At 46.8% G+C, this 18,819-nt stretch overlaps 1 protein-coding gene across 1 annotated transcript in view; it reads left to right on the top strand.

The window, feature by feature from the left end:
- LOC101353945 (serine/threonine-protein kinase DCLK1) overlaps positions 1–16,491 on the top strand; it is a 96,432-nt gene extending 79,941 nt beyond the window's left edge. Inside the window, exon 13 of the mRNA XM_023740360.1 lies at positions 15,970–16,491. Coding sequence (XP_023596128.1) covers positions 15,970–16,134 — 165 coding nt within the window. The 3' untranslated portion in view covers positions 16,135–16,491. The remainder of the gene's footprint in view (positions 1–15,969) is intronic.
- Positions 16,492–18,819: the final 2,328 nt, after the last annotated feature.

Below are 18,819 nucleotides of genomic sequence, written 5' to 3'. Positions count from 1 at the left end.
TACATGTATATATATATATGTATGTTTATATTATATAATGTCGTGTCAATTCATTTTTCAGGAAATCAGTAATTAAATGATGAGTCTATAGTTCAACTGATACTTCTCCTTCCCTACATAGAAACCTAACTCCTTGTTGTAGATAAATAATGCTTATAAGGGAATTTGTGACACTGTTTTCTTAGAGTGACAAAGGGTAAAGAGAACCAACTGTGTTAACACTCTTCTCACGTGTAACTTACGACATGAGTGTAATTTAGCTTGTTCCTGTGGCTCTGGACCTCAGCGTTTCTGGTTCACGGTGACCGCCTTCCCTTGTCTGCTTCCCACCCTCTGCATTCCTAAGAGCAAGGAAAGGACAGAGCATCACTCTGTGCGAAGGTTGCAGGGGGGCCTCGACTGGGCTAGGAGAGTAATTACCAACTGGAGGCTCACAGGGTCACTAGCGTTTGGAAAAGGAGCAGAAGTGTCCTGACATTTAGGTCAGGCAGTGTGGTTCTGTGGGAGCCCACAGCCGTGCTTATAACTGCAGCCTTCTGCCTCTCAGGAAAGCTCCATTGTCCTCAGAATACCTTTCCCAGGAGTTGAGGGATTTAAAAAAAAAAAAAACCCACACAGAAGAACAGAGAAAGGGAAACAAAAGGTTATTAAAATGCAGTTTATGACATAAGATGGAATTAGAGATGACATTTTAACAGTGGACTTTCGGAGGGCTCCGGGAGGAGAGGAAGGTATTATTAGATTTGCTCAGCTTGATGAAGAACCGATGACAAAGATGTCAGATCCAATTTATTTTCCCTCATTTAATGCTGTATATTATTTTAACCAATAATTTTCCTAATGCTTTAAAGCTCTTCTTTTGCATATTTCTCATGCAAATGGAGCATTTCGGACTAATTGAACAAATCCATACTAATCAGCCTGCAAATAACGGTGATGCTGGGAAGCTTAATTCTGAAGGGAAGCCTCTGCACGGTCGCAGCCTGGGGCCCTGTGCTGTGCGATATGACACTCGGCCTGCAGATGGCAGTAGAGAACCAGTTACTGAGTAGCTCTCTGGGCGGAATGAAACCCGTTCCTACCAGCGATTGTACTTGGATATTTTCTAAATAAAAAGAAATGTACTTGAAAAAAAAAAAAAAAAAGATTAAAATCTCACATTGCTGTTCTGAACGCTGGGATAGCCGAGTTTATAATCGTCCAATCCTCCAAGCAGTTCTTAGTTTAACTGCCTCGTTTAAAGGCGTGTTTTTGAAACGCCTTTCAGTTCACAAGAAGCTGTTGTGGGTTTTGCACCCGCAGCACACCTGAAGGCGCCCCGGAGCTTCTTTCTAAAGAAGAGATGTGCCCGTGGCTTCCTCTGCCAGGCCATCTGGGGACGGCATGCAGCGTGATGCTTGCTTTCAGGATTTGGGACCGAATCTGCTATTCCCAGATAGCCGAAGGCTAACGTCTTATTTTAGGAGGGACAACCTCGAGAGCGTATCCTGTCTCGTGTTCACGGTGCCGTGTGTTAATCATAAGAGCTTAACCCTACATATGCACTTCCAATAGACAGTGAAAAATATTTGGGGTCTTATTTTACTTTTCCATATAGTCACTGTTTTATACTGTTCTTTTTAGTTAAGAAATGCAGTTACGATTCACCTTTAAGAATAGCCCTGCTTTTGAAGATGAATGCTTAAAGAATTGAAATCGTGTGATTGATGGGATTTCAAAACCAGACCCTTTTCATCTTTTATTTCCTAGTTAAGAAGCCCTCAAATTTGAGCCTTGTGGGGTATTATTTGGGGGGAGGAGCCCCAATCTGCTTTCTCTTAGGTGGCTAAAGTTGATGTCAGTACCTGATTAAATTGTAAAGCGTTTTCCATTCTGTGGCATATGAAGAGGTGTTTGTAGCTTTTGAAATTGAGAGATCATTATTAAACGTGCATTCAAAAGCTTGCCTGACAAACTAGGTCTACTCTAACAAATTGCCCTTCGAGATATTCACGAGGGATTAGTGTCTTTCCTTGAGGTTTATTTTCAATGTGCAGTTCGAGGGTGTCAGCTAGTTACTCTGCAGAAATGGTACCGTAACTATCTCTACATACACCCTACAACGAATAATAGCTTGGTCGGGCGTCGTAATTCCTTAGCACGATGTCGACCCACTGAGTTGCCCCATTTCTCTCTGCTCAGCTGGACCACGGGTTTACCATCAAGAGATCAGGGTCTTTGGACTACTACCAACAACCAGGAATGTATTGGATAAGGTATGAGATGGTGCAGCTCAAGTCAGTGTCTCCATGGCAACGTGCTGGCAGTCTTCATTAACCAGTCCTTCAGTAGATCAACATGCTTCTGATTTGTTACCCAGTCCATATGCTGCTTTATCGGTTTCATTTGACTCTTGATTGAGATGCCACACCCCCCTCATTCCTTTTTTCCGCCCATCGTTCACACTGACATTTGCTAGCTGCCTTTCCATCCCACATGCTCAGTATCAGTTCTCCCTCTGGTTAAAAGGACAGTATATGTAGTGGGCATGCCAAAGCCTTCAGCCCCGACGTGCTGATCGCAGCAACCATTTCCTGTGCTCTCCTGCCCTCCGCAAACGGAAGAACAACCTCCCTTCACGGCTGTTCCGTAGATGTATATACTGTCATTTTAAAGCCACCACGCCCAGCCTTGACCTTATTAGATGGATGAAGCAATGCATTGACCTTAGCAGTAGACGCTCCTCAAGTACAGTGAGCTATAGAATGCATTGTGTGTGTTGGTAAGCTTGTGTTTTCCAGTTCTCCACCCCTCCTGTTCCGTTTTGTTTTGTTTTGATCGTTCTCTTTCTCTCCCTGGAAAGCCCTCTGTGTACTAGCTATTGCATGAACTTCCTTTTCAATATTTTGTAACTGACAGATAATTTAGCTGGCTTATCTGCTCAAGCAAAAGGGGTTTGGGGAGGTATTGATTTTTTTTTTTCCCTTAAACTGGGTGAAGAATTCTATCCAGCCGTTTTCTGTTTCAGTCAGCGGCCCTAGCATTGCCTTCGAGGGGCACTGCGTGGGTCTCTCTGAGTTGACCACAAACATGGCTTTTTGCTGGTTTGAGAAATGCACTCCAAGAAGTCCTGGGGAGCATTTTCTGCTCCATCTGAGTGTTTCTGAAATTATCTCCAGGCGAAGCTCCATGTCTTAGTGCTGGCTGAGAAAAATTCTAGTGGTTTTGGCATTTGTTTCCCCCAAATGATGGAGCCTTGGCACCTGTCCACAGTAATATAATGGTTGGCTGGACATCATTTTGTGAATTAAACTGCTACAATTTTATATACATACACATATATATACATACACATAGGTATACATGGGGACCCTGATGGTGTAGTGGTTAAGAGCTACAGCTGTTAACCAAAAGGTTGACAGTTCGAATCCACCAGGCGCTCCTTGGAGAAACTCTATGGGGCAGTTCTACTCCGTCCTATAGGGTCTCTATGAGTCAGAGTTGACTCAATGGCAGTGGGTTTATATATATACGCACACATACACGCATAAATACATATGTGCCTGTGTGTATATGTATATATGTACAGTCAGCCCTCCATATCTGCGAGTTCCACATCCAAGGATTCCACCAACCACAGATCGAAAATGTTCGGGGAAAAAAACGTTACATTGTTGGTGATGTGTACTATGTAGTTAGGCCTATGATGGTTGATGGTTTCGTCTGTACTGAACATGTACAGGCTTTGTCATTATTCCCTAAACAATACAGCGCAACAGCTATTTACATAGCATTTACATTGTATTAAGTATTATAAGTAATCTAGAGATGATTTAAAGCATACGGAGGATGTGCGTAGGTTATGTGCAAAGACTGCACCATTTTATATAAAGGACTTGGGCATCTGTGGATTTTGGTGTCCGTGGGGGGGTCCTGGACCCAATCCCCCATGGATTGACTGTATACACACACACACACACAGGAGTCAGAATCAACTGGACAGTAAAATGTTTTGTTTTGTTTTTAGTATATATGTAATTTTAATCCCCAGTTATTACTTTTCTATAGCTTTTCCTCTAGAATTAGACGCTCAAAACCCAGGGCGTAGGAAGCAGTAGAGGGCCCGCTTCACAAACTCTCCACACACACCGAGGGCGTGACAATTCCCAAATCTGTTTAAAGAAGCAGGAAGATGCCCCGACTTCCCTGAAATGTTTATAGTCAGTTTCACGTGTTTTTTTGTATCTTCTAGACTAATCTGCCTGCAGCAGTTACGCAGCAACCTTTTGATTGCCCTAAGTAAGTTAGCTTTAGAGCTGCAGAGAGAACTTTGTTTCCAACCTTCTTTTTTTGGGGGTAGGGGGATTAATCATGTTTTGCCTTTGTGCAGACTCATTTCTGACTTGCTATGTGGAAGATGATCCACCTGTCTTTTACTGTTTACTGAAGGATAATATGCATTCGGGAGAGGGCACCTATCATATGCACTCATATGCATACCATATCTCAGTGAATTTTTGCAAACTGAACCTGCCCCTGTACACAGTACCCAGATCAGACACAGAGAATTCCCAGCACCCCAGGACCCCCCCACCTTGAGGTCCTTCCAGCCAGGATGCCCCAGGGCTCAACACGGACCCCGCTGCTGTCCACCGTGGTTAGCTTTGCCTGGTTTCATGCTTTATGTACGTCAAATCACTCCATGCTCCATCCTTTTTTAATTATATGTCTCCTAACCTCGGGCATATTAGCCCAGCATACGTGAGTCAAGTGGATATGCAATTAAAAATAGGCGTAAGTACGTCTAATTACAGTTGTGCATATCTGGACAACAAAAATTACATATATAAGTTCATCTAATTTCAAAAACCAAAAAAAAAAAAAAAGATCTAGGAAATTAAATGAAGAAGTGAGCTGGATGAAGGGTGGGAGAAACAGCAAGCAAGTGCAATAATTAATAAATTGTAGCCGAGTATAAAAAGACCATTGGATGGTTCCCATCAGCCAACACATCCTTGAAAAATGGGCAGGAGCAGATGGGAGATAATCTCTTTTTTTTCTTCCCCACATAATCTGCTCTGTTTTCCAGCTGGGGGCAATAACAACAGTGTTTACGGTCAGCGCTGTGCTAAACAGCATCACGATGCTAAAAACTGATCGGCGTATATGCTTAATTAGGAAGTTTTATAATGCCATTTAGCCCCAGAACGAACACGCTCTCCTCGCTGATTGCAGATGCTGGCTTTTTATCTCCGTGGAAGTGGGTGCGTTTGTCTAACTGTGGTGGCAGCAGCGAACCTTCTAACATAAACAGTCATTACGGGCTGGCGTCCCCGCTCCCTATTGCTGTTTACAAGTGCTCCTGGCTGTTCTCGCCACTCCAAGCTGAACACTTGGGAGATGCTTGCTTTTTGCAAAGCAGCTTGCGTGGGGCAGACATAGCATGGAAAACTGTCCCCTCAGGGTGCCCAGAATTGGAGGTCCCTCATAATTGGCCTTTTGGTGACTGTAGAGACATGGTGGGCATCCATTTTCCTCTTTCTGTCCTTCATTCTCCTGCCTGTTAACAGAGAGGAGCTCCCCAGCTGTCGGGGATAGCAGCATCCTCCTCTTGGCTTTTCCTGTATCCAGGAGACCCTACTCCCCCCACCCAGAGTCCAGGGGAACGCCATCCCAGGAAGGCGCTCCCTGGGCCATTCCACAACTCTGTGGCCCAAAGACACATGATTTCCCTGCTGCAGAGTGACCAGGGAGCATGTACATACTGGTGCATTTGTCCCCAAAGCAGCCCTGGTGGTGCAACAGTTAAGCACTTAGCTGCTAACCTAAAGGTTGGTCGTTCAAACCACCCAACAGCTCTGCAGGAGAAAGACCTGGATCTGCTCCCATAAAGATTACAGGCGAGGAAACCCTATGGGGCAGTTCTACTCTGTCATACGGGGTGGCTGTGAGTTGAAAATCGACTTGACGGCACAGCAGCAGCATTCCCCCTCCTGGAATGCGTCCTCTTGCAAAGATGCATTTCTCAAGTAAAGCTGTCGTCCTGGCACGTGCCATAGCCACAGACGGGGAGAAGGACCCCCGTGCCTTCAGCACGCAAACAGGGCAACGTCCAGAACGGGGAAGCCCAATTAAAGGAAACAAATTCCGAAACAAGGCTAAGTGAGGAATGCTAAATAAGAGAAAGGCAGAGGTGAGCTGGGACAAAAAGGAGGCCGAGTCCCAGGCACGATGGGACTCCAGCACCATCCAGAAATAGTGAGCAATGAGGCAGTGCGGTGGTTGCTGCGGTCTTTGCAAAGCTGTTAAATGCTGCTGGGCTCGGTTGTTCAAAGGAGTGAGGTGGGCTCACTGCAGTCTTTGCAAAGCTGTTAAATGCTGCTGGGCTCGGTTGTTCAAAGGAGTGAGGTGGGCTCACTGCAGTCTTTGCAAAGCTGTTAAATGCTGCCGGGCTCACTTGTTCAAAGGAGTGAGGTGGGCTCACCGCACCTTCCTCAGCGCAGGCTTGAAAACCAGGGAAGAGCCATAGCTTGGGGTGAGGAGGGCTCTGGGACTCCCGTCAGCCAGCAGCCAAACCCCACACAGCAAAGTGCAGTGCCGTGCAGGTTGCACGCTTGCACACAGGTTCCCTTGCACGTTGCCTCGGCACTTCCCACTGAGCGTTGGAGCAGGCTGGAAGGGCGGATGCCTCTGTTCCAGCAATGGAGCAAACAAACCCCTCTCTCCAGACTTCCTCTGTAACAGAAAGCTTGGGGGGGGGGTGAGTTTAACACACAGAAAAAGAACAGGTTTAAACTTCACACACACTCAAACTGTGATCACAGAGCCAAGTCTTAGGAAAGTAGTGAGGTTTGGTTTGGCAGCTGTACCAACAAGTGAGTTATTAGACCCAAACCCGTTGCCATCGAGTTGATTCTGACTCTCAGGGACACTGTGAGCCAGAGTACAACTGCCCCCCAGGGATTCCAGGGCTGTAATCTTTACGGAAGCAGACTGCCACAGCTTTCTCCTGAGGAGCAGCTGGCGGGTTCAAACCACCGACCTTGCGGTTAGCAGCTGAGCACTTACCCACTGCGCCAGCAGGGCGCCTAGTTTTAGACGAAGAGTCTGAGAGATGAACAGTACCTCCTATGGCCGTGTCCAGTCCCATAAACAGTCACCGAAAGCCACATGGGGTGGCGTTCCAGTCTGCCCATCTTAACACGTTGCCCACTGGTTTCGTTTTGTTTTTAGAGTCCCGTTAAGCGAAGATTCCAAGAACATATATGTGTCCTTTTTAAAAATTTAATTTACTCATTACTAGAAATGAGAAATTGTGCCAAGTCTTACTTGTTGGGTATAAGTATCATGGAAGTGAGGCTGTTCTACATTTTCCTAAGATTTTCGGTGATTCAGTATTGATTGAATCATCTTTATTTTGCCCTTACTTCAAAATCACTTGCCCTTTTATTGGTTTAGAAACACCAATACTGTTTTCTGTATTCCATGCCTGCCATTCTTTGGGTAGCTCCTAATACTCCCCAGTGATGCTCACTGATATGATACGGCCATTCTTGCATGTCCGTGTGCAGGAAAAGGGGCCCTGCAGGCACAGTCAAAAGGTCGGCGCGGCAGTTGGAACCCACCAGTGGCTCTGTGAGAGAAAAGACCTGGCAATCTGCTCCCGTAAACATTACTACCTTGGACCTATGGGGAAGTTCTACTCTGTCCTGTAAGGTCTCTATGAGTCGGTATCGACCTGACAGCACACAGAAGCTGTAGCCAAACATTTTAACGTAGAATAAGTTTAAAATGTTATCTTCTAGGGCAGGAGTTAATGTCATGGGTCGTACAAACGGTTAACATACTCAGCTGCTAACTGAAAGGTTGGAGGTTTGAGTCTACCCAAAAGCACCTTGGAAGAAAGGCCTGGCAATCTACTTCTGAAATATCAGCCGTTGCGAACCTTATAAGCACAGTTCTACTCTGACATACATCTGGCTGCCATGAGTTAGAATAAACTCCATGGCAACTGGTTTGTTTGGGATTTTTAGACCAGGGGCTGGCAAACTACAATCCAAGTCAAGCCCACTACCTGTTGTTGTAAATAAAGTTTTATTGGAACACGGCCACATCTGTTCGTTGACAAATTACCCATGGCTGCTTTTCCCCTGTAGCTGCAGGGTTGAGTAATGATTTCAGAGCAAAGCCTAAAATATTTACTATCTGGTCCTTCACAGAAAAAAAGTTTTTTGACCCTTATTCTAGGGAGAAAATGTGTCTTAATTAAAAGGCATCACTTATAAGAATTTAAATTCTATGAGGACAGGAACTTGGGCTTGTTAGAAACTGCATCTCCACTGCCTAATAGACTGTCTGGCACATAGTAGGCCCTGGATAAACGTTTGCTGAACTAATGAGAAAATGAACAGACTTTCCAAAGAAGGGCACCTTGATTTTCGGGATAGATGTGTTTTTGAAGAATTTGAGTTATGTTAGTTTGGGCAATCATTTACAGCAACCCAGGAGTAAGTATTTTGGGAAGGCTAAAAGCATTGTTTGTAATTGCCCTGTGACTTACCTGCTTAGTGAGTTCTAAATTTTTATAGATTTTCTTAAGACAAACTCTTTCTGTGGCTGTTCTTTAGTTCTCCACTATGATGAAGTAAAAACAAAATGGCAGCTCAGTTAGCTGGTGGTTCAGTGGTGGGGCTCTCACCTTCCTCGTGGGAGACCCGGGTTCGATTCTCTGCCAGTGCACCTTACGCACAGCCACCACCCATCTGTCAGTGGAGGCTTTGTGTGGTGTTATGTTGCTGACAGGTTTCAACAGAGCTTCCAGACTAGGAAGATGGACTAGGAAGAAAGGCCTGGTGAACTACTTCTGAAAATTAGCCAGTGAAAACCATGCAGATCACAACAGTTCGATCCTGCTGTGCATGGGTTCCGCATGAGTTGGAGGCCGACTCAACAGCAGCTAACAGCCACAAACAATAAGAAAATCAGGGGCTGGAGGTTCAGATCCACCCAGAGGCACTTTAGAGGAAAGGCCTGGTGATCTCCTTCTGAAAAATCAGCCACTGAAAACCTATGGAGCACAGTTCTACTCTGACTCGTGGGGTCACCGTGAGTTGGACTCGACTTGATGGGAGCTGGTTTTTTATTCGGGCAGAGGAAGCACATGAACCCTAAGCCCACCCCCTGCCCAGCGGCTGTCATATTAACCCTCTGATGGTGACCACCCGAAATCCAGTGCAGAGCTAGCTCCAGCTGGGATTCTATTAAGAACCAGGTCAGCAGGACAAGTGTGTGTTTAAGGAACGGTGGAAAAGCATGGGGCCAGCTCCACCGGAGAGACTGAGGGGAAGATGAGAGAGTCACACCTAGAACGGAGCTTGGCAGCCTTCTCCGCTTCATTCCCTGGAGGCCTGCCTTTGACCATGTTGATGGTCCTCTTAATTTAGAGATATACCATGCCACGTATCCACATACTCTGGGGTTCTTGGCAAGACGCCGAAAGGGTCTTCAAGCCAAACGGAAACAGAACCGTCATAAGCAGGACTACAGGCCAAACACAGTGAGGAGAGTGGATATTTCCTTCATCTGGAGCCCTGGTGGCGCGGTGGTTAAGTGCTCGGCTGTGAACCAAAAGATTGGTGACGCAAACCCACTAGCTCCTCCGTGGGAGAAAGATTTGGCAGAGTCTGCTTCCGTAAAGATTGCCAAACCCAGACCCACTGCCATCAAGTCCAACTCGTAGCGACCCTATAGGACAGAGTAGAACTGCCCCATAGGGTTTCCAAGGAGTGCCTGGTGGATTCGAACGGCTGACCTTTTGGTTAGCGGCCCAGCTCTTAACCACTGCACCACCAGGACGCCTCTGTAAAGATTACAGCCTTGGAAATTCTGGGGCAGTCCTACTCTGTCCTCTAGGGTGGCTATGAGTCGGAATCTACTCAGTTCAGTTTTACTAGCAAGCAGAACGTCTTCAAACTGGCCAGCAGCTCGTGAGTCAGCCCGAGAGTGAGGGGAGCCAAGGAAAGAGTCCCTGAGACTAGTGTCACAACAGCTGCATCCCGGCTCAGCCTCCTGGGTGGTCTGAGTCATGGATGGATGCGCTAAAGGCAAAATGCACAATAGTGTTCTCTTATTAATGAAATGAAGACTGTCTGTGATGGCTAGTGATAAATTAAGAAAAGCAAAAAAGGAAAAGCAGTCTCTGGCTCTGAAAAACGCAACTACTTAAACCCAATAATTACTGACTTGACAGAAAGCATCGCCTTGCAGCTCGGATGAGGGGTATCCCTTGCAAATCTGCCCATATTGCAGAACGGAAATACTTTGATTCCTAGACTCTAAGGGGTCCTGTTTGCTTAGAGGAAACATAGCCCATTAGAGTACATTGATGGTGATATTAAGCATATTCATGGAATTTTATAGGTTGAAGTTTCCCTGGGGACCATACATGTAGGCCCCTGCCCCTCAGTCTACAGACTAGGAAGTTGGGGCTCAGCATGGTTAGGAAGAGGAGCCCTGGTAGCACAGTGGTGAAGTGCTCGGCTGCTAACTGAAAGGTAGACTGTTCGATCCCACCAGCCTCTCCGTGGGAGAAAACTCTGGCAGTCTGCTTCCATAAAGATGACGGCCTTGGAAACCCTGCGGGGCAGCTGTACTCTGTCCTACCAGGTCGTTAGGAGTTGGAATCGACTCGACGGCAATGCGTTTAGACACGTTTCCTAACCATAAAAGAAAAACCAACTAAGTGGCAGCGGGGAGTCCTATGTGGAGCACAGTTTGCTGTAACACACACTGGGCCCCCCCGAGTCAGAATTAACTCGACAGTGACTAGTTTGGTACATGGAGGATAGGGTCATTGCATTGTAACAGAAAGTAGGCCCAATGGCGCAATGGTGAATGAAGCCCTCGGCTTCTAACCAAAAGGTTGGCGGTTGGAACCCACCCAGTGGTCCCCATGGGAGAAAGACCTGGTGATCTGCTCCCATGAAGATTACAGCCTAGGAAACCCTACGGGGCAACTCTGCTGTCTCACAAGGGGGCACTATGAGTCAGAAATTGACTCAACAGCACCCAGCAAGATCATTACATAGTCGCATTTAGGAGGAATTAAAGTTCTGCTTACTAACGTCTGACAGTACGGGATGCTAACAATGTATAACTCCACAGCATCAGCTTTTTGAAGCAAATGAATCCCCCAAAAACCAAAACCAAACCCGTTGCCGTCAAGTGGATTCCAAAATACTCCATGCGGGAGAATCCTTCAGGTGTTACGGTTTGAAAATTACTCAAAGATCTTAAAATTATCCAAAAAGCTTCAAGCCAGTACTTTCAAGTAAATAATATAAGAATAATGAAGCAGCCCTGGTGGTGCAGTGGTTAAGCGCTCGCCTGCTAGCGGAAAGGTCGGCAGTTCAAACCCACCCAGCGGCTCTGTGGGAGAAAGACCTGGTGATCTGCTCTTGTAAAGATCACAGCCCAAGAAACCCTATGGGGCAGTTTTGTTCTGTCACATGGGGTCACTGTGAGTTGAAAATCGCCGTGACAGCCCCTGACGACAACATCCCAGCACACAGAATAGCAGTTGTTGTGTATTTTTTAAACAACTCCGTTAGAGCTTCGCATTTGCTTATTACTGGTCAAGTCCAGGAAACCCTGGTGGCATAGTGGTTAAGAGTTCAGCTGCTAACCAGAAGGTCAGGAGTTCAGATCCATGAAGTGCTCCTTGGAAACTCTGTAGGGCAGCTCTACTCTGGCCTAGAGGGTCACTATGAGTCGAAATCGACTCAAAGACAGCGGGTTTGTATGGTCAAGTCCAGACTTTCAAGGAGGTTCTTGCTCACCTCTAACCTGTGGTGATGAAGACCAGCACGTGATAATGGAGCTTCAGGTCCTCCTACCTTCTCTTAGTGAAGTAGTGACTTACTGGGAAAGCTCAGGGATTCTGCTGGAGGCTCATTCACGCTGGTTCCAACAAAGCAGCTGAGCGTGAACAAAATAACAAATAAAATCAGAAATCTGCGAGGAAGCCTTAAATATCAGTGGAGCATCAGGCCTATACCTGAAGACAACAGCCTGACTTTTACACCCTTGACCTCTGGGGTGTTTGTGATTGATAAAGAGGAAAGCTGCTACTCAGAAATGTGGAACAGGCCCAGACTTTAAATTTGGGATGCAGCACTTCAGGGCACAAATTAGGTTTCAAATGCTTTTTTTTTTGTGTGTGGGAAAATCATCAGTTTGATTATATATATATTTTTTAATAATACCTTTTAAAAAGTATATAATGGCAGATAGCCCATATCTTTGCTGAATTCATCCGTGTCTCAAACTCTGTGGTGGGCCAAAGACTTCAGTCATCAAAGATGAATTGCACAAATTTTAGAGGCAAGATAATTTTATAGGCACAATTAAAATTTTAAAGATACTCTATAAGGCAGTGCTCACTGTGATAAGACATTGGGCTATGATAAATGTTTATTGAATGGATAAATGCATGAGCAGAATTAATGAAGATATTAATTTTACCTGGCATAATTTGATCATATATGGGACATAAATTGTAAACTTAAATATGGACATGAATAGTTTTAACTTCTTGCTCTTTCGTGTTAGGGAATTAGTTTGGGTTCTATTCTTCTGTTACTTAGAAAGTAAAGTATATAACTATTATTTAAAATAATTTAATCCTGTATTAATTAAGAAACATTTATTATGTGCCTAAGAAGTATAACACCAGCCTCTGCTAGGCACTCTGGAGTGCAGGGGCTTCAGATTCTGCTGTAGAGGAGTTTATGTGCTCTCCGGGAGACGTGCACTCAAAAGAGGCCAACGTGCCATTAAGTGCCGAAAGCTCGATCAAGACAATAAACGCCTAGAAGAAAAAGAAGGGGGCGGGGATGATGCAGGAGGTGAAATCTGATCGACTGTTGGAGCGTTGATAAACCTAAGGGGGCAGAGAGGAGGAGAGGTGATCTCAGGTTGATGAACACCTTGAGCCAAGGTACAGAGGTGAGAAGATTAAAGCCCATTCAGAGAGATATCCGTTAGGGCTGCTTTGATTGTAAAGGAGGAAAACTCAAACTGGCTTCAGCGAAAAGGAAACTCGTTAGTTTATACCCACTGCCACCGAGCCAGTTCTGACTCCTAGCGACCCTAGAGGACAGAGAACTGCCCCATAGGGTTCCTAGGCTGGACTCTTTCAGAAGCAGCCTGCTGTGTCTTTCTTTGCGGAGCGGCTGCTGAGTTCCAACTGCCAACCTTTGCTGAGCACTTTAACCACTGCGCCATCAGGGCTCCTTCATTAGTTTGCCGGCTATGAAAAGTCCAAGAGGCAGCTCTGGCATTCATGATGGACTAATTCAGCACTCAGTCGGGACTTGGTTTCGTTCGTCTCTGCTCTGCTGTCTGGTGGTGGCTTTAGTCTTAGGCTGCATGCAGCACTGGAGCCCTGGTGGCAGAATCAACTCAACGGCGACGGCCTTGGTTTGCTTTCGTTTTTTTGCACACAGTACCAGGATCTGGGTGGCTGCTCCAGGCCTACTCAGAACTGTTGTTGTTATTGCTAAGTGCCATGGAGTCGACTCTGACTCATATCAGCCCTACAGGACAGAGCAGAACTGCCCCATGGGGTCTCCTAGGCTGTAATCTTTACAGGAGCAGATCGCCAGGTCTTTCTCCCAAGGAGCTGCTCAGTGGTTTCAAACTGCCAACCTTTTGGCTAGCAGCTGAGTGCTTGACCGTTGCACGACCAGGGTTCATCTCTTCTGACCACAGTTACTTAATTGTCCACAAACAGTTTAGCACTAGAGCGCTAACCGAAAGGTTGATGGTTCAAACCCACCCAGAGGCGCCTTCGGAAGACAGGCCTGGCCATCTGCTTCTGAAAGATCACAGCCTTGTGAACCCTATGGAGCAGTCTTTTGACCTACACTTGATTTTAAAATGTTATCATATCAAATTAAAACAAAACAAACCCGTTGCATTGATTCCGAATCCTGGTGACCCTGTAAGGACAGAGTAGAACTGCTCCATAGAATTTCCAAGGGGTGCCTGGTGGATTCAAACCGCCAACCTTTTGGCACTTAACCGCTACGCTGCCAGGGTTTCCTGTATCAAATTGCTACACAGTCTTATCTGTTTAGAAGCCGATTTTACATACACCATTCTGTGAGGGTGGGCGAGAATTATTCTTGCTTTTATTGAACGACGGAGAGAATGGAGCAAAGGCGGGCTGGACTCCCAATCCCTCACTACAGGGCTGCATGCTTATCCTTCCACCTGACTGCGTCCGTTCACTAGTCAGAATTCTGCCATGGCTAATAGCCATTTTTCTCTCTCTGGAGAAGGTAGAAATGGAAATATTTTTAGGACGAGGAGAAGAGTTTATATTACTCTCGGATTAATGACAGAATGGTTTTATGTGAGTCAGACTAAATAGAATGTCTGTTTTCCACAAACATTCAACTCTCCACAAACAGAAGTGTTCAGTTTGCTTTGAAAGCGAAATACCATGTGTCGTAACCTTACGGTGTTTTAAATAAAGTTAGGAATTTGGATTTTATGATGCTGAAATAACGTAAACCTGGTGGATATAAGAACCAAGAAGTATATAGGAGCGTCCTTAAAAATTCCAGAAGAATTTTTTGAAAGAATCAAAGGTGGCGTTTCCCCAGAACAGCCATTGAATCATTGTATTAACAATCCAGAGAAACACAAGTGAATCCTTAAACTTTACCTTTCTCATTGGTTTGTAACACTGCTGTTCAGCGTGGGGATTATTTTTAAAGTAGGTCGGTTGGGCCCAACGAAGCCCTTTCCTCTGCCCGTTCTGCACACCGTCTCCTTTTCTTTCTTTATTACTTCATTTTGGAGCTCGGATAGCCCTGTTTGAGAGCTGAGGTGACCCTAACTCTGTACTGCAGTCGTGTGAGGGGGCTGAGTTATCACTTTGTTCCCCGGACCAGGCTGACTACAAATTTATCTCTGTTCTTTGAAGAAGTTAACAGTAAATTTTCAGGAGGCCAAGTGGTGGCGTAGATCCCTGTAGAGGAAAAATAGCCTTTTAGAGAGCAGGCTAACCTCCAGGCTACAGCCTGTAAAGAGGGACTTTCAAACGCGGATGCCTTTAGCTTTTATGTGTGTTGCTATATTTTTCTTCAGTTGTGTATTCTACGTGTGTTCTGTATTTTTCTGCTCGCCATGTAGGCCTTCTCTGTAAGACTGCCTGTCCTCCCCTCACCCATTAAATCTGGGGTGAAGTCATGCCGTTCCCAATTCCGATGTCAAAGTAACTTCCAGAGCTGTGGCCAGATATCCCATCCTGGACATCCTCTGAGGTTTCCTCAGGAAAAGTGAGGCGTAGAGACCTACACAATGCAACTCCAGCCTTGTAAGTGGCCACAGGCCACGAGGAAAATGAGCGTTGCAAGGGAACTCCAAGGGAAACTTTCCATTTGGTTTAATTTCATTCAGAGCAGTGTTCAATTCCAGGCATTGGTTTCATTAACATTAAACCCAGGATTCGGCCTGGCTGCCTCATCAACAGATAATAAGATCATTGAGAATGAGGAGGTGCTAAAACAACAGGGGGAGCTCGGGGCCCTGTCTCCCTGTCTGACAGCTTCATCACCTTTCTTCCTTATTACACAGCCGCCCTGAGCTGAATGCTAATGCACATGGGGCCTGCCTTCCCACTGGCGCACACACGTGGGTGTCTGGCTGGACCAGGGTGAACAGAGACGGAGCTAGTGGAGATCTAGTAGGGCTGGGGACAGGTCAGACACACCACCTCCATCCATGCGGCTTGTGCCTGCTGAGCCATGGGGACTGTGAGGAGCAGAGAACTCCCCAGCAGTGGTGACTGTTGGACGCTCTGCAGACAGCGCCCCCGTGGGTGGCTCCCTTGGCCCAGCTTGGCGTCGAACTCCAGGACTGGTTTATGGTGTCATTTCCCTCGGCCTAATTGTCCTCTTTCTCATTTTATGCCCCTGCCAGACCACCGCTCTTGATAAGGAGAGGCAGGTTTTCCGACGAAGACGCCACCAGGATGTGAGGGCCCGGTACAAGGCACAGCCAGCTCCCCCGGAACTCAACTCGGAATCGGAAGACTACTCCCCAAGCTCCTCCGAGACTGTCCGCTCCCCCAACTCGCCCTTTTAATGAGACCCCCGTACTGGAAGCCCTAGCTTAACCCTTTGAGACTCTGAGATTTTCCAAATTTATGTCCAACGGTTCCATCTGATTTATCTAGCGCTGATGCTTGGATGGCCGAATGGAAAGTGTGTTCTGGTCTACCTTTGCTGAATGAGACGACATGTGGTTTTTTGTGAGAATTGCGACTTGCTGCTAATAGGATGCTCAAAGGGTTAAGACTAATGCACCATTTTTTTTTTTTTAAAGTTAGAAGCAATGAATGTTTTCATCTGTCAAGCTAGGATCTGCAGTATGTAAAATAGCACATGTTAACCCTCTGAGTGCATAGAATTCTACTGAAAACACTTCCTAGGGAACTTTCCAGGCTTTGGATGTCTACTTACACGGTTCTTGATTTCACTGCGTATTCAGGGGTGTTGATTAGATACTGAGATGTCCAGGCAAGAGGACCTCTGGAATATCTTGCTTGTCCCTTTACGTGAGTTTACAAAAATGGCAGGCCTATAATTTAGGCATAAGCACCCCTCTTTCTTCTTCAAAGGAGCCCTGTTGGCACAGTGGTTAAGCACTTGGCTGCTAACCAAAAGGTTCAAACCCCCCAGCCACTCCACTGGAGACAGACATGGCAGTTAGCTTCTGTAAAGATTACAGCCCTGGAAAACCTATGGGGCAGTTCCGTTTTGTCCTATAGGGTCGCTGTGAGTCGGAATCGACTCAACGGCAGTGGGTTTTTGGTATAAATGGCTGGAAGGAGCCCTGGGCGCTCAGGGGTTAAGCCCTCTGCTGCTAACCCAAAGGTTGGTGGTTTGAACCCACTAGTGGCTCCAAAGCAGAAAGACCTGGAGATCTGCTCCCATAAAGATGACAGCCTTGGAAACCCTATGGGGCAGTTTTCTGTCACGTGGGGTCGCTGTGAGTCGGAATGGACTCGAAGGCAACGGGTTTGGTTTTGTTTTTGGTTCTTCACAATCCTAAGAAATAATGTTGCCAATAGATCTGTAACGGTCAGCTGCCGTGAAGCCGGGGTCCCAAGTGGAGGAGTTGGGTTCATGGCAAACAACAGCCTGACCCAGAAAATAGGTGGTGACTCCCCAAAAAAAATTGTCTCCACATGAAGATGTGCTGATGACGCCCCAGATATGCTGCTTCTACATCTGCTGCTAGGGCCAGGCAGACCCCCAGGAGATCACCATCTCCCGTCTCGTGCTCGGTGAGGTAGGGTCTGCCTGTCCCTTATAACCTTCTGCAGGAAAACAACTCGCGGACAAGAGCAATACATTGCCGGGTGCTCTGTGGGGCTGGGATTTTAACAGAAAGCGAAGCGCCACCCTGTTCCTTAGCTCGCCTGGTTTTTCATGCACTGCCGTCTTTGGCATGAGAACCACACGAGGCGTGAGGGGCCCACGTAGGAGAGCCAAGGGCTGGCAAGGTGGCTGAGGGGAAAGCGTGGTGGGAAAAGTGTTCCGGAATGATCCGGAACAATCCTGAACAGGTTTTTAAGGAAATAAACTGGTAGGAAGACAAGTCACTGCGCACCTTTACACTGTTAGACCCACCGGTGGTGACTGTTGGAAGCGTTGAGGAAAGCACCCCAGTGGACAGTTCCCTCGGCCAGCCTGGCGCTGAACCCAGAAACGGTTCATGTTGTCATTTCCTACGTACAGTCTCCCAGGAGGAACAGAACGGGGAGACCTAGAAGATACCCCTGGGCATAAAACTTCCCTAAAATAACCTTCCAACACCACTCTCAGCTGTCCAGAGGAACACGTTTAGTTATTTTTTTCCCCTCTCCCTGTCTTTGGGCCAAGATCTGTCTGAGGCCTGTGTTTTCCCTCCCGTTACCAAATCTGTCTCCCAGAGAGTTTCTTACGGAGTATATCGCGTTTCGGAACAGAGGCCTGTGCTTCCTGCTTCTTTGGGAACTCACATTAACGCGAAGCTCGAGAGGAGGGTGGCCCTGGTGCCTGGGAAGCAGGGGCCCTCCTCAGACACCCTGCAGAGGTTCGCTCAGCTCGCAGTTTAGGAGAGAACCAGCGAGCCGTGTCTCACAAAGTTAGCATCTTAACCTAATGCTAAGTGTGGCTGAACCGCTTAGCATGGCTGAGCTGTTCTTGTTTTCTGTTTTGAATTCCGCCCCCTTCAGGAGGTTTCAAACCATACTGAACTATCTGAAAGAAGCCCTGGTGGCCCAACAGACAAGCGTTGGGCTGCTAACCCAACAGTTGGCTGTTCGAACCCACCCAGTGGCTCCTAGGGAGAAAGACCGGGCAATCTGCTCCCGTAAAGATGACTGCCTAGGAAACCCTATGGGGCAGTTCTACTCGGTCGCATGGAATTGCTACTAGTCGAAATCGACTTGACAGCACTCTACAACAACAACAAAATGACCCCGAACCGATCAGAAATGACTACTTTCTCTAGAAACTATAAGGCAAAGCCCTGCTCTGAGACTAAGGAGGCTCGGCATGGCCTCAGCTCTGAGCGTGAGGAGACCGCGAGCCCTACGGGCAGGAGCTACGTGCAGCATGTTGTCCTTTTCCTTTCTCTCTTTCAAGTACCGCTCTGCAGAGTCTGCGTTTCTTGTGGGCATTAAATGCATGGCTACTGTGTCTAGTACCCAGAGCCTACAGTGTGTGGCTCAGGCCTTTCCCACCGTCCGTGGGGAGGCCTGTGGTCCGTGTGTAGTTGGGG

The sequence above is a fragment of the Trichechus manatus genome, unplaced genomic scaffold (genome assembly GCF_000243295.1).
Source record: "Trichechus manatus latirostris isolate Lorelei unplaced genomic scaffold, TriManLat1.0 scaffold00153, whole genome shotgun sequence".
Taxonomy (NCBI): Eukaryota; Metazoa; Chordata; class Mammalia; order Sirenia; family Trichechidae; genus Trichechus; species Trichechus manatus.
Note: the sequence above shows the minus strand (reverse complement) of the source record. Positions and strands in the feature narration are given on the sequence as shown.